We start from the raw sequence: 24,722 nt of genomic DNA, 5'->3' as shown, positions 1-24,722 counted from the left end.
ACATGATCCACCACCACCTGTCAACTCCCATTAACCAAAACGAGATACCATGGATTTGACATCCAATTGATAGAAGCCCCAGCACCACCACTCTAAAGAGTGACAAATCAAAGAACTGATTTGACTTCTCTCCCTCCCTTGGACTAGGAACAGCAGTATTTCCTGTCAGCCAGACAGGAAAACCAAAGCTGAGCTGTATTCTGGCCATAAATCCTTTCTTTCAAGGTCAAATGAGTTCAGGCCGGTGTTGGTCCCTAGCCCAAGTAGAGCTAACTGGATGCTGTTGAAGCCTCCTTGACTTCCAGCCCGTGGCAGCACTGCTGCCTCCTATTACCATGTCGGAACTCTCTAGAAACTGAAAAGCCCTAGAGCATACCAGCCACCCCTGGACTGGACGTTTCGTTACCAGGAGAAACCCAAACTCACAGCTCTGGGCTACCAATTCCCCAAGGGTCATTTATTTAGCAGGAACTGGATCCAGAAATGTTGCCCTGGGTAACCCCATCCCTGTTGGAGCCTTAAAAGCTTCTATCCAATGAGCGAAGTCACCACCACCGGGTTAGCTACCTTCCCCTGCCCAGGCTGCACTGAGCCCTTAGAGCACAAAGGGAACCACTTTGTCTTACGGTTGCTCCCAGCCTGCAGGCTCCTCTCTCAGGCTCCCACACAGGCCCAGCGGCCTCCAGGGGGTGCTTCCCTCTACCAGGATATCTTGGCCTCTGCCGGGGCAAGAAGACACCACCACCAAGAAGGATAAAATAAGTTTTTATTTATAGTCTTATAGTAAAGGGGAAGCCTTAACTTGCAAGACAATTCTTCAGCAGTATGTACAACATACTTTTTATCTCCATGGAATGGAATCAAACACGGACTGAGACTACAGAGTATACACTAGAAATCAGCAAATGCCAGGAACAGAGTAGGAAAAAGACAAAGAAATGAGGCCTAAACACACAAAACCCTTCACTGGGATCTGCGGACCGCAGCCAGAACCAGGGCTGGATCACATAATGGGGACAGGTTCCAGGACAGCTGGAAGGGGAGAGGGACGAGGGTGGAGAGGGGTCTGCACTGGGGTGTGGGTTTAGTATGAGGTGAACCGCTCTTGGTATTTACATAGAAAATCAGTTGGCTCTATTTCTTAGAAATACACACGGAAAGAAAGGAAGATTTGATCATTACTTTATGAATCTGTCGTTTTGCAATACTGACATCATCAGAAATAGGGACAATTCACTCAGATTCAAATTTCAGTAGCAGGAAATAAATATCAAAACATCATCACTGGCCCTCAATACAAAACCTCTACCCCACCCTACCCTCCCTCCTCGTCCCACCCCCTCCCACCCCCTGGTGGCTACCGCCTCACTGCTGCTGTCCCCCAACAAACCACACGAGTGTCACGCGGCCCTCCCTAAGGCTGGCTGAGAGAAGCAGGAGTGAAACAGGCCAAAGACTCTGCGCTGCAAATCTGTCCCCACTTCCTTTTATACCACAAACTTCTTCAAGGATCTCTGGCCTTTCAACAGGAGCGATAAATAGCCTTTTAGGGAAAAAAAAAAATCCTTAAAAAGAAGGGGGAATAATTCTGATTACTCCAAACTGGTCATCTTCTTAAAGTAGAGCAGTCCACAGATTCACAAAGTCTATCAAACAGAGGTGAGGGTGGCCCGGGAGGAGAGGCCTGGGAGGGGCAGGAGTCCCCGGGGCACATGCGCCCGGCAGGGCTGGAGGAGCTGGTGGGTGGTCAGGACACCATGTGCTCAGAGGTCTGGCCGGCCGTCTGTCCTCCACAGAAAAAGCTGCCAAGTTGGGGTGTTTTGGTTTGAATATTCCTGGTGGGGACAGGGAATCCCTGAAGGGAAACGTTAAAAAAAAAAATAGTGGAAATGGGGAAGGAGAACGAGAGCTGTTGTCCAAGAGCTTCTACGTAAAAATAAAATTAAAAAAAAAAAAAAAGGAGGAGAAAAAAAGTCTCTTAAATGGTTCTGAGGGTTTTAAAGATGAACTGAAAAGAGGATAAGACGATGGAGGAGACAGACAGTTTTTATTGCTGGCCTGCCCCGTGGAGCTTAGCTGGCCTCCATCCGGAGCTTCTTCCTGCTTTGGGGCTCTTCGGGCTCCGACTCCGAGCTGGAGTCTGAGCCCCCATCGAAGGCAGAGATGGTGCTGCCCTTGGCGTTGGTGTAGAGGCTGTTGTCTGAGGAGGGGTAGTTGGTCTGCAGTTGGGCACTCGACCTCGCCTTCTCCAGTGCACGGACTGAAAGGCAACCAAGCGAGCGGGTTATAGCCTTCTGGAGACTGGGGGAGTAACCAAGTCTCAGGTCAGGGTCCAGCCTGTTCTTCCGAAGGGCTTGCTGGCCCCCGAGGCTCAGGGTGGCTCATAAGTAACTCCCTTCTGGTGGCTGTTCCACCTGCATACTTCATTTCCCTCTGCCTTTCCCAGCCAGAGCTGAGCGCTCAGTGGATGTGGCCAGCCACTCTGCAATGCCACCCAACCCTAAAGAGAAGGCTTGTGATGTCACTGTCCTGCTGTGGAAGCCCAGTACAGAGACAGGAGCACGAGCTCCCTGTGGGACCCAGTGGTGCAGTAACAGCGAAGCTGGCCTGGCAATGCCAGGCTCCACAAGGGTGTGAAGGCCACACATCAACAGGAAAGGATGACAGAAGATGTATCAGCCAAAGAAAAGTTTTGGCTTAGCTCTCATGTACAAGATCCACTTGGAAAGACAAGCTGGACACTTGGAAGCAAGTCACCAATACACACAGAATACCTGGGCTTTCCGACACACGGCCCCTACATGCAGGCTGCTCGGCCCGGTGACCAACCCGCTGCCGCCTCCCGCTGCCCAGCCCTCGTTTCAGCTCATCTTGAGCCTGGAAGGTCAGCCCATTTATTTTAGTTTAGTTTATTTGAGGTGTTCTAACCCAGGTGGTTACTTGCATTTCCTTTTACTTGCATCTTCCATGAGGGAGGAAGAGAAGTGAATTCCCCAGGAACAAAGAACTTGATCAGCTCTCGCTTTCCCCTGTGGTTGTAGGAAAAGGCGGATGTGAGCATTGGAGAACAGCATGGGCCTGGCCCATAGGCTGCCCTGATTGGACTACCGTTGACAACGGGGAGCGCTCACTGTCCCTGAACACCTGGAGTCTCTGTGGCGCTTACACAGCACACTCCAATTCAAGGACCTCACAGCTCTTTTGAGACACCTGATGCCAGGTGTGACCCCTACGACAAGCAGAGCACCTGAGCCCCAAGAAGGGGAGAGAGAGCAGGTCAGAAAAAAGTCTCCAGTGTCTAACCCCTATACTCCACTGTTCCCTCACCGAGGGCTCAGGTCCTTCCTCAGGATGGCTCTACACTCGACTACTCAGGCCCAAGAAGCAGGGCCACAGCTGCTCAGGAGCATACGCTCCGTAACTGGTTCTGACTCAGCAGGCCTGGGTGCGAAGCCCTGACCTGGCTGGAGCACAGCAGGGCCAGATGCCCCACAAGCTCTGCTGCTCACCTTGCTGCTCCAGAAGAGCATTCTGCCGCTTGAGGTCATCAATATCTTGCTGGTGTGTGTGGTTTTTCCTTCGCATATACTGGATATACTCTGTGGCTTTGTCTAGGATTTGGGCCCGGGATGCCTGTTGCAATATGAGAAAAAGCAAAGGGGACAAAATAAAGACCTAGTCCACGCAGTGAAGAAACCATGCCCTTCAGCAAAGACGGCATGAGGGAATGGAAGCAGGAGGGTGAGGGGGCACAAGGCTGAGGAAACGGCGCAAGTGCTATCAGGAATCTTGTTTACACCAGTCAAGGCACCAGCTGCTTTACATAGCTTACCTCGCTGGCTCTCTCTGAGAGAGGTAGCTCCACCAGGAACCCAAGGCTCAGAGAAGTTTACTGGTTTATTCAAAATAAAAGAGTGTAGAGCCTGGATTCAAACGCAGGTCCAACTCACTCCTGAACTTGTACCCTGCCCACCCGCTTTGGTTCTTTAGGTTGCTTTCATGTCTTCAGCCAGGCTATTCTGAAAACTTTAAAATGCTACTTAACTGAGACCTTAGGCCATTCACTCTCTGCTAGGGCCTGGCTACAGGCAGCTGGTCCAGAAAGACAAGATCAAGATCTCAGCTGGAGGTGGCTCAGGATGGGAATGGGTACAACGCTGTCAGGATGCGAATGGGTACAATGTTGTTCATCAAGGTCCTAGATTTCAGACAAGCTTTCAGACCGTTGTTAACTAGTTCCAACTGAGCCATGCTGCTTTGTCATGATTTCAGCGTAACTGGCTAAAGAGAATTTTGTGAAAGCTGTCAGAGCTTGATGTCAACACAGGAAGGGCATGAGATTGGGCCATTTCAGGAAGCAACCACACCTTTACCATGGCTGTGGGTAGCCTAGGCACTGCCCTGTCAGAGGAACAAGTTAATGAGCTAATAAAATGGATGTCAGGTTACTCAGCCCCTGGAGGTCAAAAGTACCTGGAAGATTCCCTCCAGGTTGCAAACATGGCCAGAGTTACTCATGGCCAGGCAGCCAACCAGCTCAACTGGTGGAATGGTACAAAGCCAAGAGAACTGAAGCTCAAGGCAGGGTAGTCTAGTAGCCGAAGTATGGTGGTGAGGCACCTCAGGCACCTGAACTGCAGTAAAGCTTCTTAAGTGGCAAAGAAAACAGCTGCACTCAGGCGAGCAAAACTAAATCCACCTGTAGTATATTCTGACAATCTCAACTCATAGACTTCAGCAGGGCTGGGTATCAGAGAGGTTTGGAAGGCCTGGGTTTATTCACCAGTTCTCACAAGTACTAGAGTTTCCAGGCTTTCCTCTTATAGCATCCTTAAGGCAACTTCCTCAAAGGGAAATTGTTCATATTCAACCGTTTTTATCTGGTGCGAATTACATACAAGGCACAGAGCAGACACTGTGGGGAAACAAAATGTATTAGTCGTGGCTTCTTTTGCCCAGAAGCTAACTTACTATCTAGTTGAGGAGATAAATGTATTTATATACAGACAAATCACAGGGCAGTACCAACAAGTGTAACTTGAGTAGTACAGATTAGAAAGGCCATGGGAAAGATGGCTTCTGGCTGGGGTGATCACCTTCTGAGTGCCAAGCATTAGCCTCGGCTCTGCACACACAGGCTCCTATCTGAACCAGTGAATCCTGGGTTAGACTGAGGTGGAATCTGTGGGAAAGGGTTGCTCTGGGCAGGGAGAATAGCACAAGCAAGGGCATGAGGGTGGGGACAAGACCAGGCCTATTTCTTTAGTTGAGTAAGTCAGCTTATGTAGAAAAGAATGAGAGCACCTACCAACGGGGGCTTGCAACTCTGGCTACAAGGTCGCTTCAGAAGCTGTTTCCCATTTCTGCCAAAGGGGACTTATTAGGGTTAATTACTAGGTGATAAAATGAAAGAAAAAAAAAAAGGTGGGCACATATTTAGAAGGGACTAATTAAAATACCCTGCCTCTCTGGATGCTAGAGATGGGATTAAAAACAAGTATTGTAGGATAGGTGGCAGAGTGGGGAGAAGAGTCTAGGAATCCAGGAGACGGGTGCCTCCTAGGTCCTGTCTGTAATGGGCTCTGTGACTGCAGACACAGTACTTCTCTCCGTGGCTACTCCTTATCTGACAAGAAATTCTCTCAGACCCCACCCAGCCTTCCAAATTCTATGCACTCCATCACTGATCTAATTGTTATGCATATTTACATCCCAGTCTCTCTTTATATTTGTCTATTTTTTCAACTGTTGTTCCCAGAAAGCAACATTAACCCTTATTTAACTCCTCATTTGCATCTGGCACAAGGGAAAAAAGCAAAATCTCTGAACAAGAGAGCACCTGCGGACTTCCCTGGTGGCGCTTGCAAATGTTCAGAGATAATTTTTAACAAATGACCACACTGAGTAGCAGCCTGAGCGCTCCCAGTTTCTTCTTCACATATTTATACATGAAACCACGAAGTGAAAAGGGAGAAGCAAGCACAGCACAACAAACCAAAGAGAAAGATGCCATGAGAGATGGAAGTTTTTCCACCTCAAGGCAGTTTTTGGATGAAGATAAAATTCACAGATGCTCAGAAAACAGTGTCTTGGGATCAAGAGGTCTCCACAGAAGGCTAGATTGGAATAAACCCAGCACGAGGCCTCCAGAATGCTAATCAGCACCGCCCTTCCTCCACACAGCCCCTTGCCTAAGTAGAAGCACCTAGGCCACTTGGGGTGTCCCTGACCCTCACTTACTAGTCCAAAAGCATGGTTCATTAACTTTATTTTGCCCCCTCCAGGGTACTCAACAAGAAGTCCCACAAGAAAAAATTTAAAGTACGAAATACAGAATTCCCCCAAATTTACATGTGCATCTAGTCCAGTGAAGAAAAAGCAAAAGGTTGAAGGTAGAAAATGCTAGACTCAACTAAAATCCCCTCTTCCAGTTTTACAAACCATGCAAGATCATGTGACCTGCCACAGGGTTAAGGTGTGGGCAGGCCCTTGCCTTTATGAGTTTATACTGTGAACAGCAGACATGAAGCCAGCAAGAACCCTGGGCTTTACAGCCTGGACTATGGAGTGGCCCTGGGCTTTTGGTTTCTGTTTTCTAAACCGTGCCCAGTTGGCTAAGTCAGCAATCTTCGTGTGAGTGTCCCTGAGCAGATAACACTTGGTAGGTCAACATGTCCACAGATTGACTGTTGCCTTTGGGTACCCAGTAAGGACCTGAATAATTTCTTTCCTGCTAGTTTTTACAATTAGAAGGTACCAATTCTCATTCTGCCTTTCTAAGCAGAAACATATCTCTTTAATGGTTTGGACACAGGATGGCCCATGGCCAAGGGCACTGAAAAGGCATTGGGCCTTCTGGGTAGTAGTTTAACGCACAGCGGCAGTCAGGCTTCTCTTTCCCTCTGGGAGCCACGCAAAAGGACATTGGACCCCTTGCCCAATCGCGTTCCAGAGCCACGGCTGCACAAAGCGATACAAATGATGATGATAATGGCAGCAGCTGAGTACTTACTAAATGCCAGGCACCCTCATACAATATTCTGATGTGTTATTTCCCCTATTTTATAAAGGAGGAAACTGAGGCACAGAGCTGTAACTTGCCTGATATTACATAACCAGTGGGTAACAGTGAGTCAAGATTTGAACCCAGGCCTCCAGAACACCCTATTTTGGGACCACAGAGGAGGCTGTGGAACTAATGAAGAAGATCAATGGAATTTGGAGAGTCTGAGCAGGAAGAAAAGGACAATGAAAGAGTCACTCAATTTGTCTATAAGGATGTCAATGAAGAGCCTGGTGAGGGTGATTTCCTTGAAGGAGTGATTTTAGGTAAATCATCTTCACACAGGTAATGGGTGCAGGAGTGAGTTGAAGCTGAAGCAAAGATGAAGACTGGTTTTTAGAATGAGGCTGAAAAAATAAGAAATGGAAAAAAAGTAGCGTGTAATAACAGCAGCATTGAAGAAAGACTGTTTTTCTTTTAAAGGCAGGTGAAACTCAAAGTGATCCCTAGCAGAGAAGAAGCAAATACAGAAGAAAAGCCAGAAGATGCAAGTTAGCTTGAAAGAACTGTCTGAACCTGGGCCTGGGCCAGGGGAAACGCTGGCCCCCCGCACTGCTCTGGCTTCATTACCTAAGAAGGGGAAACCCGAAATGGACAGCGGAGAAGACCCAGCGTGGCAGAGGGACCCAGCGGTTCCTGTGCCACCTCTCCTGCTCGTACGCAGTTGCTGGCCTGTTTGCATCCCTGCCCAGAGCAGCAAGGAGATGGAGGAAAGGGCCACCCCAGCCTCCAGAGGCCCCCACTTGAACAGAACTCTGTTTGGGAACAGAGTGTACTCACCTGGTGTGCTGCAGCAAGAATCAACTACCTATTTCACGAGAGGCCCCAAACCCAAGAGTTTGATTCTAATTAGCACCTAAAGGTCCCAAATGATTCTTGAAGTAGTTAACACTGATATTTAGGATGACATCCAAGGTCATTAAATCCCATTTAAGGTAGTGGTTCTCAAAATTTTTCATATAGGGCAAGAGTCCCACACATTTCCGGAGCTGTAAATCTTTGTTTAGACAAAAATCCAAGTTGTTTAGAAAGCAGGTGGGGAGAGGTGAGGAAGAGAAGAGTCGTACTAGCTTGTTAACATTAGGAACACCGTTGCTCTTCCCTAGGGTCCTAATGCTGACCTGAGAAACAGTCACCTTTGCTGTATTTATCATTTTTTCCTCCTGTCAAAATCAGATCCTACCAGGCTGCCCTGGTTCTGCCAAGAACCAAAACGCCACATCCTGGGGAATGAAAAAAGAACTACTGCCTGACTCACCAGTTGACATGTTTTGTTATTTTAAAGAAAATAAAACCATTATTTTCTGAAACCTGCACAAAATTCTATGCATAGTAAGGTAAAGGGAGGCCTAGGGCAAAGCTGGTGTACATTTTCAGTTGAATAAGCCATGTTCTGGAAACAAGTATCAAAGCACAATAAATTCGGGTCTGTATTAAACTAGTTCATTCCAAAATGGAACCACCATCAATGCCAAAAAGGGAGGCTGGAAGGCTGTGGGCTCAGAGCCAGCACAGCCATGTGGCCCCTCAAAGGCTTCTTGTGCCTGGCCCTTCCAAGCCCAAAGGATCATTTTCTTGATTACTAGGGGAAGGCAAAGCTATCATGCCCCATTAAGGGCTTAAAGCTGGGAGCCAGACATTTGTTTAAGGGTCAACACAAATCATGTTTCAAACTTTGTATTCTTTTATCTTGAGCCCTTGGTAGTCTGAAATGAAGGTGTGACATTTCCCCATCAAACTCTGACCACAAGGGACGGGAGCACAGGGTTTCCTCAAAGAAGAAATGCAACTAGTAAATAAACATGCGGAAAAGGATTTAATCTCACAGGCAATAAACAAAATACAAAATTAATTACTACCTTTTGCCTATTAAATTAGTCACCCCCTCCAAAAAAAAAAATTCCAGTGGTGGTAGAATTGGTACTCTCAAAACAATACCAAAAGACTAATCTTTAGAATTTGCTTGAAAAAGAAAGAAAAGAAAGAAGACATGAAAACAATCCTCCTGGAAAGCATTTTGGCAACATACAGCAAAAAATCAGATGTTCTTACCACTAGACCCAGCAATCCAACTTCTGGGAATCTGTTTTATAGAAACAGCCACATGCACCAAGATGTTCATCACTACATTATTTATAAAGTTAAAAGACTGGAGGCAACCTGAATGGTTAAAAGAAACATGCCTAATGGCTAAATATGAACACTCTATCACTTGGGGAAAGGGCACGTTATGTGAAAGCATCAAGCTATAGCCTTTACCCATGTAAAGCATGCGTATGAAGAGACCAGAGGGGATACACAGATTGGTAACACCATTATTCTCTTGTCTCCTAGACTCCATCAATAAACACATGGACTTAAGAGCAGCCTTTGCCGGGGGAGGGAAAAAAAGGGGCGAGCTTTGTTTAACATCCACTTTAAGATGGCACCCAATTTCAGTCATGTTAAAATGCGGTGTGGGATGGGGAGAACCGCACTGTCCAGCACAATAGCCACCAGCCACAGGTGGCTAATAAGTACTGAAATGTGACTAGTCTGTAACGCACTGTGGTATCCTAAATGGGCGGGAAATCCAAAAGGGAGGGGATATATGTATGTGTATGGCTGATTTGTTTTGCTGTGTGGTAGAAGCTAACACAACATTGTGAAGCAACTATACTCCAATAAAAATTAATTAAAAAAAAGAAATGTAACTAGTCTGAATTGAGATGTGCTGTAAGTATAAAACACACACTGGATCATCAAAACAGCGCAAGAAAATAATATAAAATATCCCACTAGTAATCTTTACTATACTGATTATATATGGAAGTCATACTTACTTCTGTATATTAGGTTAAATAAACTATATTATTAAAATTAATTTTACCTGCTATTTGTGGCTCACATTAAAATTCCACTGGACAGCACTTGTCTTAGAATCTTAGAATAAAGGAAAGGTTGTAGTTGTGTTAGAGGAATGGAAGTACTGTTTTTCTTCTTCCCATTTTTCCAAAGTTTCTGCAATTTTGTTAGAGGGGAAAGAAAAGAGAAATGCTGGAGGGAAGGCCCAGTAACCAATTTCTCTTCTTTCAAATCTCCAGATGGAAAAGCGGTGGGTTTCCCGACTCTCTAGTCTTCTCTATGGGAGTGAGCCCTCCCCTACTCTGTAGTGCAGAGACTTCCAGAAGGATGGACAAAGCTTCTGCCCTCAAGGAGTGCACCCTTCAGTTAGGTGATAAGAACTGTCACAGAAAAAAGGAAGACACAGGAGAGGCCCCATAAAGGGCCAGTGGGGTGTCAGGGAGAGTGATAATCCAGTGTTCTCAGGGTGCTGAGGCATTTGATACAGCCCCTGAAAATGGGCAGGTGGAGACTGACTGGCAGGGGAGGCCTCATTGGGGAGAAACACAGGAAGGCAGGAAACATGGGGAGCTGGGGAGCCCTTGTAAGTGGGTCTCTTCATTGTGAAACCCCAATGTCATCTGGGTGGTGAAGCTGGAGTTGAGACCTTAGTGGAAGGAAAGAACTAAGATAAACCTGAAGATGACATTCCTGGGGAAACAGAGGAGGGTGTACACTGCTTCACAATAAGGGAAGGAGCAGAAAAAGCAGGAGGACAAGTTGGGTACCTTATTCAGAGAACATGGAATGCCAGTCCTTACCTTGATGGGCACTGAAAAGCCCTTGGAGGCTTTGGCAGTGCAAAAATACAGTTAAACAAAGAATTCAATGAATCAGTACATTTACAGTTGCTGAGCCTGGAGCTTAAGGGAGACCTGGACAACTATGGACAACAACTTAAGATGTAGAAAATTTAAGAATAAAAGAACTGCCCAAGTTGGAGTCTGGCCAGGTAATAACCCTGTTGAGTAATAAGGTGAAATGGGTAGGGCTGTAGTTTACATTTCATTTAAAAGACAACCCCTTTAGCAGCCCAGATATGATGCAGAAACACTGCTGCTGAATGAACTGCCTGCCTTAAAGGGTGTCCACTAGAGTGAGCTCCTCCCAGTGTAACAAGGCCAGGTGGAGAGAGGGCTTCCTTCCTTCAGTCAATAAACACTCGCTCTGCTCCCTACTGTGTGCCAGGCACCAAGGGAAGAAATATGACCAAAGATATTCTCCCTGCCTTCAGTACTTACTACAGTGTAGTATGGAAGACGGGTAGACAGTCATCAAGTAACCACACAAATATGTATACAGTTACACCTGGGATAAGCCCGGGTCACAGTGCTGAGTGAGTTTAACAGGGAGACTGACCTTCAGCAGTAAGAACTACTATGTTCCCTGGTATAAGGGGCTATTTGGTTTCAACATCTACCTGTTAAGGACACTGGGCTTTAATGAAGATGAAACAAATTAGCTCAGTGTTTTAACCTCTTACTTGATGCTCAGCATGTTATCTTATTATTGTTAATTGTTAGGTATAATCCTCTCCCCCAACAAGAGAGCAAGATCCTCAAGAGTAGACACCATGCATTAAACCTCTTAAATCTCTGCGGTGCTCACATATAAAAACGTGAGCACAACCATGTGGGCTGTGGCGGTTTTCGTCAAAGAGCTGAGCAAGCCCACCGTTTCCTCTGGCACTCTCACTCCTCAGCTCCTTTCTGGGAACCTACCACGAGCTGGAGTCTGTGACAGCAGCCGGCAGAGGCAGTGCCTTCATAGTCTCACCTAAAACAAAGGGACTGACTCACTGACTATAAGAACTCTTACTTGCTGACTAGAAGAAACACTTTTCTGCTTTATTTTCATCTTAGGTTATAATCTCTTTTTAACATAACATAGCTCTATCCAGAAAGGAGAAATTCAGAGCACAACTGCCTGAGAGAGCAATTAAGTATGATAAATAGGCATTTAGGAAGAGACCTAGAAGATGAAAATTTACTAAACACCACTGTTCAGCTACATACGGCACTACTGAAACAGAACCTTCTTTCACTAAAGTCAGCCATGCTAAGGAGACACTGTGATTGGATACAGTCACTCCGGTGCAGGTGCTGGGGCTAACTCACCAGGGGTGGGCACAGAATTACAGCCCCACGCAAAGGCAGACTGATGGGCTCGCCACCACGTTTGCCCCCCACATAACAGCGTGAGCTCAGTGCCAGCAAGCCACTGGGCAACACTCCCTAGCACCCAACCAAGGACCCTCAAAACAAGGAATAATTCTGTTCAAGAACACTAATGTCTTCCTTTGAAAAGTGGGACCACAGTCGTTCCTGCCCTTGCTCCCTCACTCTGGTTGACTGGCTGACGGTTCTAACGCCATTCCATCTTTCCTGTGGGCTCCATGTCTAGCTGAAAAACTATGGGAAACAAAAGGCTCAGGCAACAAGAGTTCAAGAGTCTACTTGTGAACAATGTGACCTACGGCAAAACCCAGCTGGACTGCCAACTATAATGATCTATTTCTCAGAACAGCTACGTGGACTCAGACAAATTTATAAACTTTCAGTGACCCTTAACTCTGCACTTTGGTGTTGTCTACATATGTTACTTCAGGGGACAATATTTTAGTAGCAACCCTAGTATGACATACTGCCAAGATTACTGACTCTATCCAAGGGAAGCTCCCAATATAAAGACAAGATATAAGAATTGAAGCAAGATTTCTTTAAAATATCCTTAAATTGTTTACCCCTACGGTGTGGTAGAAAGATTGAACTTGGCAACCAGCAGTCCTGAGTTCTAGTCCCTGTCCAGCTATAGACTGATCTTGAGCCTGTTTCCTCATCTCTGATACATGAAGGATGGCAGGAGCCCTAGCAGTAGTAATTGTCCAATTATAATAGTGTAGTACTCACCTCAGAGAACTGGTGTGCAGATTTCATTTTACATTGCAATACAGATATTAGTTAATACTGAATTTTTTACTTAAGCAAAAGGTGACCATTTTATAGTAGAAATATAGGGAACAAAGGATAAATAGAGTTTGAGTCTCACGTTTAAAGGGGTTTTTTTTGTTGTTGTTGTTGTTTTAGTACAAGTACACCCCATTCTTGGTTAGGATCCAATTCAATCAGTATTAGTTTCTCTTTAAAAAACAAAAGGCTTATTAGAACACATAGGACAGATAATCCAAATACTAAGTGAGAAGTCACCTGGAACATAAAGGTGAACAAGTCAAAGGAGACTGGGGGCCTTCGCTTCAAGAAACTGATCTAAGCACCCCCAAAACTCACAGGGCAAAATGATCATTTCATGATTATTCACATAATGTCAGAACCTTAATTACTGCAATCCAAATCAAGAATTACTCAATTCCCTTTGGTTCAAATACCACTTTAAAAAAAACTGCAACATTTAGGGAGAACTAGGAAGTCTGAGAGACCAAAGTATTCTGTTAGACTCACTGCAGCATCTGTGAAACAGTGTTGGCAGGGAAGGAGAATAATGACGACTGTGGAACTTAGTGGGAAGGGGTTGGGGTTCAACCAGAGCTAACAGCCACTTACTTCCATTATTCATGCTCAACATGAACATTTGCACTGCAACACACAAAAGCATTCTGAAATCAGAAAGGCACCTGGTTAACTTCCACTGGGGCTTTGATCAGCTAGAAAGAAACCTGGCCCCTCGACCACTCCTTTCCCCTAGTCGTGCTACTTCTCTGACCTCATCTCCTGCTATGGTCCCTTCACTCACTCTGCTCCAGCCACTCTGGCCTCTGTCTCCTTGAAAGGCCCAGGAATGCTCCCAGGTTCCTGCCCCTGGACTATTCCACTCGCCTTCCCTGGCCTGGAATGCTAATCACCAGATAGATGCATGGTTCTTTCCTTCACTTCCTTCAAGTCTTTGCTCAGATGTTGCCTTGCCAGTGTGTTTTTTTGTCTGCCCTAATGAAAACTGCAACCCTTCCTTCCCTGTTTTTCTCCATAGCACTTATCTGACATACTATATATACATATTTATTAGTTCATTTTCTATCTTTTCCTCACCACACTAAGAGCTTCTGCTTTTGTCTACTTTGTTCACTGCCGTACTCCTAATATCTAGGACAATGACTAGTATGTAGCAGACCCCCAGTAAGTATCTGCTGAATGGAGTAAGTGAACAAACGAATAGGCCACAAAGAATGACAACTGTTTGGTTTGTAAGGTTACCAAATTCAAACTGTCATCTTCCTTGAAGAAAGGAGACAACAGGAGTTAGGGTAATGTGATTTTAAGGACTTAAGGAAGAATGTTATGACAATGTAAAATAGACTGGATAAAGAAAAAGGTATAGTTGAGCTCTTAAGACTGACCTCTCCCAAAGTGTTCTTGAACTTAAGAAAGCCTAAGAATCACCTGACTGCAGGTTATAAATACAGATCTCTAGGCCTGCCTCCAGAAAGACAGATTCAGTAGTGATTCTGATGGGGGTGATTCACAGGCCATTTCTTGGGATACGCTGCCCTGGCGCCACTCCTGATTAGATGTGAGACTTAGAAAAAGGTAGCTCTTGTCCATTTACTTCACCAAAGCCATTTTAATTGATACCATGGCATATGAATAAGCACCTACTGTCAATAGTTCAGACAAACACAAGAGATAATCCTTTGTACATGTGTACTCTGACTAAAAGCGTGAGCCTCTCCCCCCATCATAAAGATTTCCCGTGGTGCTTAACAGTGTTGTACCCAGGAATGTTGTTATTCCAGGTAAGCACGTTGGTCCAAGGCCATTAAGCCAAGTGCACACTAAGTAGGCCTAACCTAGGGCAAATTCTGGTTTTGCAATGCTAGGTACTTACATGGCCTATTTTATGTTTTGCATAAAGGTCAGACCTACCCCATCCTTTATAGCCACACAGCCACACCTTAGATAACATATAAAGCAAGTGGCTTACCAGACTGGCAGTATAAATAAAATGAAACCATAATGGTCCCAAGTTTAATTCCGGATAACCAAACAAAACCAGGACTCCTACCACAGAGCTAAATCTGGAAAGCCATTCAAAGCCCACCTGAAAGCAACAATTTTTCTTAAAACGGTTGCTTTTTTTTTGGTTGCTTCTTTAACACTGCATTATTGAACCAAAAACCAAAAACACACAGGTCTTCTTCCAAGTTTCCCACTTATACACTGAATAGCTGCAGAGAGCAGCCAGTTATATTGTGTGTCAAGGATGGAACGAACTGTGCAAACACATATTTTCTCCAAATTCCAAGGAGTGACCCTAACCCACAGACTTTTTACTCAAAGCTTCGGACTTTGTTTTGCAAATGTAGAAACAGCTGGTGCCTACCTCTCCAGGGGAAACAGTTTCTGGAAGGCCACCAGTGGGGTAGGGGGATGGTGGAAGAAGAGTAGTTATTTTTTCTTCCATTTCGTATGAACACGTCTCTTTACTCAAGTCCCACATTAAAAATGCTCTTTATATGCCTTTGAAATAATAACTGTTGGACTGGGAGATCACTGGTGTCCAGATTGGTTCACATACATTCCTGGGAAGTTTCATTTAAAATAAGTACTCACTTCGAACCATATAAAAAGAATTCTCATGGAGGTCCAGAGAATCACTGACCTCTGGAATCCTTAGCATTATCCCAAACGACTATATGCTACTCTCTACATTACACTGTATAGTTATAATTTCTTGAATGAGTAATTTATTATACATAATACTAATTTTAAAAGAGAGCTCCTACTGATGTCTTAACAAGCAGCTCCATTACATCTGACATCGTTTGCTAAGGATGAACTACAGTAGGTAAGGTGTGTGATGACTCTCTGAAGAATCAAAGATTAAGGAAACCATGTCATCCAAATATCGCTGACTCCATTTCTTTCCAGAATGGTGAATGCCCTGCTAAGCCCCACAGTGAGTTCCAAGTTAGTGGTGGCTAAGCTAATCAGCTTTCTCAATAAACTCACCTTCTCTCCTTGGAGTGATGGGACCGAGTCCCGCAAACTGTGAAAGCTGTCTTTGATGTGGTCCCTACGTTTTCGTTCCAGTGCATTATGATGAGCCCGTTTGTCAGCCTGGAAGAATGGGAGAAAGAGCACGTTAGTGATGTCAGTCCTTCTGCTTGGTACAGGTGAGTGGGTACAGCCTGGAAGTATATGCTGTCAGCGCTGTCCCAGGTGACTGGACTGGGAAGGATTTGTCGAGGTGGGCAGTTAGGAGTCTCCAGAATTAGGCTCTGCTAAAGGGGGAGAAAGGGGTGAGCAAGGCTTTCGACAGGAACATCCAAAGTAGCTCGATGCATCCAGTTCATGCATAAGTAAAATAAAAGTTATTCATGGGGACAAAGTGTGGCTCTCCTGCAGCATCAGTTTTCTCCCACAACTTACTTATGTGACACAACAGCCGCCAGTCCATGGCTGGGAGGTGACCAGGGAAAAGCTGCAGTGGGCCCCTTCATAAGATGTGATCACCCCCACTGTAAGAGATTCCCCACGGTGGGTACCCAGAAAAGGAGTTAGGTCAGTGGTGCACTGTTTCTTTCCATGTGAAACCATCACCATGAGTCCGCTCTGGTCTCCAGCTCGCTAAGAGGTACTAGTTTTAAGACCTTCTTGCCAAATCATACAATAGAAACTAAAACCTCTAGAAAACCCAGATGCATGAATCTGCAATCATTATGACAGAGCTGATATAGACGCCAACTGCATTCTGAGCTCCTACTTTTTAAAGTGCATCTAAGGTGATATTCAGCCAAGGGCTTCCCTCACACAGGCTGCCAGAAAGGCGGCTCTCAGACAGTAAACCTCTGACACTCACATATTCTCAATACACCTCCTCAGGCACCTGTGGCGGTCATTGGCGGTATCTAAATACCCACAGACCAAACTCCTTATCCTGTCCTGCTTAGAATCACAAAGAACAATCAGCTGGAGAGGGACAGGGATGCCAAGTAATCAGTGGCAAAATACACTGGCTTCAGGTGGAAGTGACAGTGCTGGAGAACACTGCAAGAGAGTTTCGGCAGGTCCCCATTAAAGGGGTGGTCCCTCCAATGAAGCACAAACGCTCACTTAACCTAAAGCAAGAACTTCACATCTGCACTCTGGGAATTATGGGAAATACTATACTCTAAGAATTTACCCCCAATACACAAGGTTGCACTGGGCTAACCTAAAGAGGAAGTCTGTACAGAGGAAGCTCAGGTAGCTTTAATCTACCCAGACACAGCACCAGGAATTTTAAAAATGAAGCAACAGGAGTAAATAACTTGGCTTAGCACAAGAATGCCTCAAACGAATCTTTATACTAGACAAGATGTTCGGACAAAAGTCTATAGAGACAAGAGTTATAGGAATGAAAGGACTTGAAATTCTAGTATCTAATCCTAAAAGTCTGAGTCATTACAGAGGAAGAGGCTGTGAGCAGCTGTGGTAATTTTAGTCACTTCCTGGTCTCTCGAGCACAACACCTCACCTATAGCTCTGCTGAACTGGAAACATGGTTCCCATCACAGCCATGATTCTCCACGGCATAGCACTCATTTTCAGGGCAGATGCCTGGAACACTTCTAAAGCTCTCCTAATCTTACGCCTGGATTCTCTGTAAAAATGTGTGTCTGCCGAACTCCAGGGATATGTGGAATTTACAGGGAAACTGAGGGAATGATCAGATAACCTGAGGCTAGAGGAAGGTATCATACAGCATTAGAGCAGGAAAAGTGCAGGTTCCTTCTATCAGCAGTATGAAGAGCCTGAAAAAATTAAACATATTTAAGTATCTAGTCCTTTTCTAACTTACCATTCCCTCTAGTCATCTGTTGATACATAGGTAAGTTGGCTGGGTCTTAGACTAAAGACTTAGAGGGCTGAGAGATGGCATTTGGCACCTATCTGTCTCTCCTGTGTTTGCTACACACTCCCTAGGATGGTTTATTTACATGCAAAATAATCGCCCAGCTTTGGTATCCAGCAGCAGCCCAAGATACTCCTGTCTACTAAATCACCCTGATTCCTGGCCCTCCTCCCAGCTTAAGAGCTGTGCACAGAAGCAGTGACACCAGTTACCCACAATCCCTCTTGTTGATACAAATAAAATTCTAATTGTCTGTTTTCTTTCTGGGAGAGCCCTGCAAATCTCAAATGGCTAGAATCAAGTTGGACTTGGTTTCACTCACGCCTGCACTAGAAGGGTGGAGCTAAGTATAATCTAACACCAAAATCATCCCCACAATGCACTACCCCCTTCCCATTCACTGAGCCCTGAAAGGACTCAAATGGACAAGTCTTCGGTTAGAGGATTGTAAGTGAACTTGGCTGTGGACCATCAGCAGAAATCTTGGCTTCTCATCTGGGAAGCCAGCCAAGTTTGAGAAGTTGGCTCAACAAGGAAAGGCAGCAGTCCACTGCCTGGTAGAAAGCCTGGGCTGGGGACTGTTGTTCTCAAAGCAGTGGATGGAATTTCTGTGGTGGTTCCAGGCCCAATTTAACCAGCAGAAGAGTGGAATCTTAGACCATTCCCTGCTGCCATGTCCATCCCCAAGCTGCTACACTTAACCAGAGTCCATTTTGAAGCTCTCAGAGACAATGGCAATGATGCATTTTTCTTCTTCTCCAGCCTCATTTGAAAGAGCAAGTTAAAAACATGCAGAACTAACATGCCTAATTCCAGGCAACTCTGAACTAAATAATACCTCTAGTGGCTTGAAAGACCTTTACACGTATGAAAAACCTTTACACAAGACTGAGAATTCTGTTTGGGAAACATTTCCAAACGTCCAGCCGGATGAATTCCCTTCCCCCGCAACTCATCCAAATGGAGGGCCAGTTGCCAGGCTTATCACTGCTTTGTTAACTATCTTTGCTTGCTGGCAACCCTTTTTGAAAGGGACAAGATTTGAAGACTCCCAGTGTAAGGCACCTGAGATCCTCCCACAAACTCAAAACTAGCTTAAAAAAAAAAAAAACAACAGGTGGGGAAGGGCCAAACAATTGCTGTGTCTTGAACAAATAAAGCTCAACTCAGATGAGTCAGCTTTCTCTCAGCTATACTGAGAAAGATGTTTGATAATGAAAACGGGTGATACCAAACAAATTCTAGGAGACAACAGAAACATTCTTGGGCTGAACAGCAGGCCCACAAATACCTCCCCTATACATCCTACAGGAGCAGTGGCTGGATGCTGTCACTCTTTAAGTACGCTGGATTTGCAGTTTCCAGCAGACAACCCTTCCTTCAGGGCATCCTAGGCTAACAGAAATACTAAAGAGCCGTGTGATCTTAAGAGTGGCCCACAGATGCTCAACAGGAACTCCGACACCAAATCGATTCCAGCTTTGACATCTCTGCCAAGGTTTTTATTCAGCCTCTCAGTATTATTTCCACCAAACTTTCCATACTGGCAGCCAGAATAAAAATCTTCACCTACAATTTGTCCATCTCTGACACTAACAAGCACATGTTATCTTAAGTGTTGTTAAATATTGAAGGCAAATGTTATTTTCTTAGCCAAGAAGTTGCTAAACTGGCAGTAGGTCATTCAAGCTAAGGAGGGCTGTTCAAAACTGAAGAAATCTCTTTAAATTATTTCCTTCCAACTTACTGCATAGAGAATACGTCTTCCTTAAAGGCATTACATCAGTCAGCAGCATTATTTCCTGCAAGTTCTAGGTAGGCAAATCACAAGGGGAAATGAATGATCCATTATTCAAGTATGACCAAGGTTCTCCAGAGCAATGCCCTCTCTTGCAGGTCACGTGACACCTAACCCCATCTGTAAGGGGAATCTTCTCAATTCCAATATAGAAAATTCCCACCATATGTGGAATTAGAGTTGCCCAGTAAACATTTACTGCCTTTAAGAAATTTAAAGGCTATATTTTAGAAAGAAGATAGTGTTGCTTACGATTACTTAATAAGCTACTCTTATTAAACACTAACACTGGAAATACACAGGCTCAAAATTCTCATCAGAAAAGATCTATTTACTACTTCTGATGGGAAGCAAATAGGATAAATAAAAACTGAATAGGAGATACAAATTGCAACTTCCCAACACCTCTCCCGTTTGAAGCCGACTGCCTGGTATACATTTTTAAAATCCAATACACACATGTGTTTTCCAGGCTATTCAAAAAAATCACTTGGTGCCTAAAAAAACTTGGGAACGCTATCATCCAAATATGCCATCATACTATACCCATTTTCCTTGATCAACTATTTTACCATTACTGGAATCTTGAAAAAAGACTTTTAAATATAAGAACACCCTTCAACAGGTATTTTTAGGAACCAAACCTGGCATCCACATCACTGTCAACACTCTAAGCAGACACAAAGTACATGTATCATGTAGCACTTCTGCCATGCAACTAATTCCGGGTAAAAGACAGTAGTTTCCTGAGTAAATTCTGATCTCAAAGATGACCAAGCTCATTCCCTTCTGAATACATTGCAATTTCTAAAGAAACAAAGAGCTCTGAGAAGTTAGAAATATTTCATACCAGAAAGGTCCAGAAACAGAATTGTACAAATCTGTTTCTAACCCCCCCCAAAGATATACTGTAACTGAAACACATGCAGCTGTCATGAAGGATAAGCTGAAAAAGGTCTTAGGCTTCCGACTAACACACTAACCCTACGTTTCTTGTATACGTTCATTCTTTAAAAAAAAAAAAAAAAATCTCAAGCAGAAATAAAACAAAGATCACCTTGCATGAAATATACCTGCCCCAGAAAACTGTCTTTGAAATGCAACTTTTTCCCTCCAAAAAAATAATAAAAATAAAATAATATCAGTGGGATTCTGAGACATATTGAATTTAATAATATAAATTATTGTTTGGGATTACTTCCTTTAACAAAGCTTACTGGTCACCGGAGAAGTTGTTTTCTGTTCACACTGAGGCAACAGAAAAAAATACTCGTCAAATCAGTTTCACTTTCTGTTACTGTTAGCCTCACTTCCTAACTCTGTTATTGCTGAGTATCCTACATTTCTTATGTAGTAAGGCTGTAGCTATTGTAGTGACATTATAAAACATGAATGAATACCTTTTTTTATATTAGGACCCACAGGACCGTTTCAAAATAACTTTTTAAAAGTTCTTTTGCAGTTCTAAATATTTGGTTGTTCACAGTCCACACCCTTTTCTGAACGAAGGCAAAGCTTAAGAACAGTTTCCCCCAAATTAAAAAATATATATATTTATCTATACTAAATGTCAGGAAATAAACATAGTCACACAGAAAAAAAAATCCTTTTTACCCTACGTGTTCACAATAATTGCTTGATATGCTATGAAATTTGTCTATTGCTTCTTCTCTCTACGCCATTATGATTATCTTGTAACAGATAATATTTAAATGTCTCAGCAAGTAGATGTGTCAAATTAAAAACAAAGGGTCAGAACCACTCCCTGTGCCCACCCTCCAAAATCAAAGGGAAAAATCCTAAGTACCTTAACAGCGAACTGAAAGCCTCCATACCAGACAATGAGATGAGCACTCTAGGAGAGTGGGGACATTTTCATAATTTAATAAAACGATTTACATCAACAGCCATGTGGACGAGCATTCTGAAAAGCAGAAAGCGCTCAAGAACTGGAAGCCAAAATTTCACAAAGAAAATTCTTATCTCACTGGAAAGCCAATATAATTCCAATTTAAATAATGATTCTTCAAAGGAAGCCTAAACAATCCCTACCCTCCAATCCTGATCAAGCCCTAGGGCAGATTTTACAACCGGAGACTTGGAGGAAAAAAATGTTTTAAATAGACTGTGTTCCAAACATGAAATTCCATGTTTACATTATTAAGGATAATAGTAACTGAAAAAAAGGAATTTAATTTTCAAACGTATGTATAAATATTAAGTATCTGACAATACTTCAAATATTCAAGGTATTGTCTTCAAGGAAATACTTCAAGGAAAAATAAAACAAATTCTTTTTTAGTGACTAGTACCCAGGGATAATTTTAAAACCCCTGGAACAACTGCATTCTTGGATTTTATGGAAATATCAGCTTTCCATAAGTAAAGTTTTTCTAAATGCCTAATTCCTTTGACAACCTTAGAATCTGTGCTCTAATGAAAAGCAGGTACAATTAAGAGGGCTTGCTTTTATCCTGTGATAATGAAATTATTAGACCAGAGGTCTCAAAGTGGCATCTGGCAAATTGTAACAAGCCCCTAATCAACTTGATTGTCTCATACATTATTTTAAAAATCAGAAAAATAACATCAAAGTCTGGATTTGTAATCTTTCTTTTAAAATAGGAAGATAAGACAACACTAAGCCCTCATTCCCACATAACAGCAACCCACTGGACTTTAGTGGCTGCCTTTTCAGAAGAGGCATGTGCTCTCTAGTACCCTAGTCCTCACCTCTGCTCTCTATTCCTGACTATCTCACTGCCTGGGCCCCCTAGAGACATCTAAATTTTGGACCCACACTTCCTACTGCTCCCATCTGTCAAATGTTAGATGCTATGGTTTACTCATTTCTCTTCTCCTCTGATTCTGATTTATTTTGTCTCTATTCCTTTTTCTCCCTCTAATCTATTCATGGAACACCCATAGTACTATCTCAGACTCCAAGGACATGAGACTTGTGTCTATCTTAATCCACAGAACCATCCACTGAGAACATTAATATCCAAACTCTGAGAAATTACTGACAACACGGTATGGTCTCAACCATCACCTCTTAGCAAACCTCTCTCTACAGTGCCACTTTTCTTCAACAGTTCTTTTTGTCTTTATACTGCTCCTTCAACTCAAATAGTCAGACCACAATAAGCAGCTGAATGTGACACGTTCACATTCAACCTTTGGCCCCTCTACATTTCCAATTTCTGCATTAGAATAATACCAGGTTGTGCTAGATTCCATAGGTCTACAGCAGTCACGTGACTTTTGGTTAAAGGTGATTACTGCATGTGCCTTCAACTTCACACAACTATGCAGATATGGTTTAGAACCTACTTGTTCCTAAGTAAAGCTGGCCACTTTTCCCTGAAATAATACTACAATTTACTTCAACATGATGTGTTTCTCATTTCCCACTTCTATAGTGACAGCTAGAGCCCCCAGTGGAAACCTACAGAAGGATTCATTTCATTGCATACAAATTCTCACTCACCTACAGTCACTGAACCTCACCACCTGAGAACCTAGAATTATGAGGTTCGCAAGCCCGCCGCCCCCACCTAGAACCCCAGAACAAGGCCCCACCTCACCTTAGCGATAACAGGAGAGTTTACTACAATATTAAAAGTAACAGAACGATCTCTTTTTCTCTCTGACCCCAAAAAGGACTAGAATTGAACGGAAATGAAAATGAAACGGAGAGTAGGAGACGTACCGCTGATTGAAACCTCGGTTGCTCTTCCTGGAATAAGAGAGAAAAAAAAATAGAAAATATAGAAGTTATTTTTACACTTCACATTCAATAATAAGAAAGAAAATGCCGGCGGCAGAGGAAGCGGCGGGTGGGGAGTCAGCCCTACCCCCCCTCCGCATCCCACGCCCCCATCCCCCCTAGCGGGATCCGGTAGCGGGGCAGGGGGGTCCCGAGCGCCGCCCCTCCTTCCGGCATCCGACCCGGGACAGAGGGAGGGGGTCCAGAGCACTGTCTCCTCTCCTCGCACCCAGCTCAGGGCGTCTGGGCACTCCCAAGCCCTCTCCGCCCTCCTTCACCAGCCAGGATCCACCGCGGGTCACGGGAGGAGGGGGTCGCGGGCCGAGGGAGCAGGTCCTAAGCGCGGTGCCCTTCCCCAGGATCCGGACAATGGGATCCCGGGCGCACCCCGTCCCTGTCCCCCGGATCCTGAACTGGATAGGGTGGGAACGGGAGGCCGCAGCACCTTCCTCCACCGGGGGAGGTGGGGGTCCCAGAGGCCGCGTGTCTCCTCCCCACCTCCAGTCCTAGAAGGCCGCTCCGGCCAAGAGCCCGGAGGAGAGCGAGCCGGGAGCGCGACGGAGGCGGTCCCGGCCCAGGGTGAGGAAGGGGAAGGAGGCGGCGGCTGCCCGGCCCCCTACCGCCGTCGCCCTGCTGAGAACCCCGGCCGCTGTCCCCGCCTGACAACCCGCAAGGGAAGGAAGAAGCCCCAGGACTCACGTCGCTCTCCACCTCGATGTCATCGTTATCGCTCATTTCCTACGGCCCAGGGAGCGGCCACTGCAGCGGCGGCGGGGAAGGGGGAGGGGTGGAGGGGAGGGGGAAGTCACCGACAACAACAAGCCGAGTCCCCCCACACACACACTCACTCACTCGCTCTCTCACTCACTCACACACACACACTCACACACACACACGCACGCACACACACACACAACACGGGCGAGAACCACCTCCTCACTGCAGCACCGGATCAACGGCGGCACGCACGCCCGGTCGGCCCCCTCCCACGTGACCAGGCTCGTCACGCTGGGGCCGCCGAGACTTGTAGTTCTTGTCCCTTTGACTGACAACCCAGCTAGCTCCAGAAAAACTACAAATCCCATAAGGAACTGTAAACAGTCGTCGCCAGCCCGGCTTGTTGACGGAGCCCAGAGCGCCTGCGTGCCCCGTGGAGGGGGGCGGAGAGAGAAGCGGCGCGGTGCCTGCTGGGAGTCGTAGTCCGCAGACCGCGAGTTGTCAGGAGATTTTCCTCTCGAGGCAGCAGAGGTGGCTGCTGGGAAGACAGGACACGTGGAGGGAGCTGGGGCTCTTGGAGCCGGGCACAGGCTGAGCGCCGGGCGCCGGGCCCAGGGGACAGGGTGGAAGCTCTGGAGGAGTAG

General features: G+C 45.1%; 1 protein-coding gene across 9 annotated transcripts; it reads right to left on the bottom strand.

Annotated features, from left to right (window-relative positions):
- Positions 1 to 1,937: 1,937 nt before the first annotated feature.
- MAX (MYC associated factor X) lies at positions 1,938 to 24,332 on the bottom strand. 9 transcript variants are annotated; one of them, XR_013827165.1, is made up of 6 exons: positions 24,061 to 24,332; positions 23,305 to 23,331; positions 15,910 to 16,017; positions 3,510 to 3,633; positions 2,929 to 3,029; positions 2,146 to 2,260 (listed from the first exon to the last, which is right to left on the bottom strand). XR_013827165.1 is itself a non-coding variant. In XM_079913638.1 (5 exons), exons 1-5 carry the CDS (start codon positions 24,094 to 24,096, stop codon positions 2,073 to 2,075), a joined length of 489 nt encoding a protein of 162 aa, XP_079769764.1. In that variant the 5' UTR covers positions 24,097 to 24,332; the 3' UTR covers positions 1,938 to 2,072. The 9 variants fall into 9 exon arrangements, 8 of the variants coding, with proteins under 8 accessions (XP_079769764.1, XP_079769765.1, XP_079769766.1 ...); XM_079913638.1 differs by lacking the exon at positions 2,929 to 3,029 and having other exon boundaries at positions 1,938 to 2,260; positions 3,510 to 3,640; positions 15,911 to 16,017; XM_079913639.1 differs by lacking the exon at positions 2,929 to 3,029 and having other exon boundaries at positions 1,938 to 2,260; positions 24,061 to 24,330.
- Between the last annotated feature and the right edge of the window lie 390 nt (positions 24,333 to 24,722).

The sequence above is a fragment of the Stenella coeruleoalba genome (genome assembly GCF_951394435.1).
Source record: "Stenella coeruleoalba genome assembly, chromosome: 2".
Taxonomy (NCBI): Eukaryota; Metazoa; Chordata; class Mammalia; order Artiodactyla; family Delphinidae; genus Stenella; species Stenella coeruleoalba.
This window is presented reverse-complemented; position numbering and strand designations above follow the sequence as displayed.

Excerpts from the sequence above, each read along its gene's own strand:
- MAX (XM_079913638.1), bottom strand. The coding sequence starts at position 24,096 with ATGAGCGATAACGATGACATCGAGGTGGAGAGCGAC. Across the intron at positions 16,018-23,304 it reads AACCGAGGTTTCAATCAGCG|GCTGACAAACGGGCTCATCA; the intron begins GTACGTCTCCTA and ends CCATTCTTCCAG. Across the intron at positions 2,261-3,509 it reads TGCTCTTCTGGAGCAGCAAG|TCCGTGCACTGGAGAAGGCG; the intron begins GTGAGCAGCAGA and ends GTTGCCTTTCAG.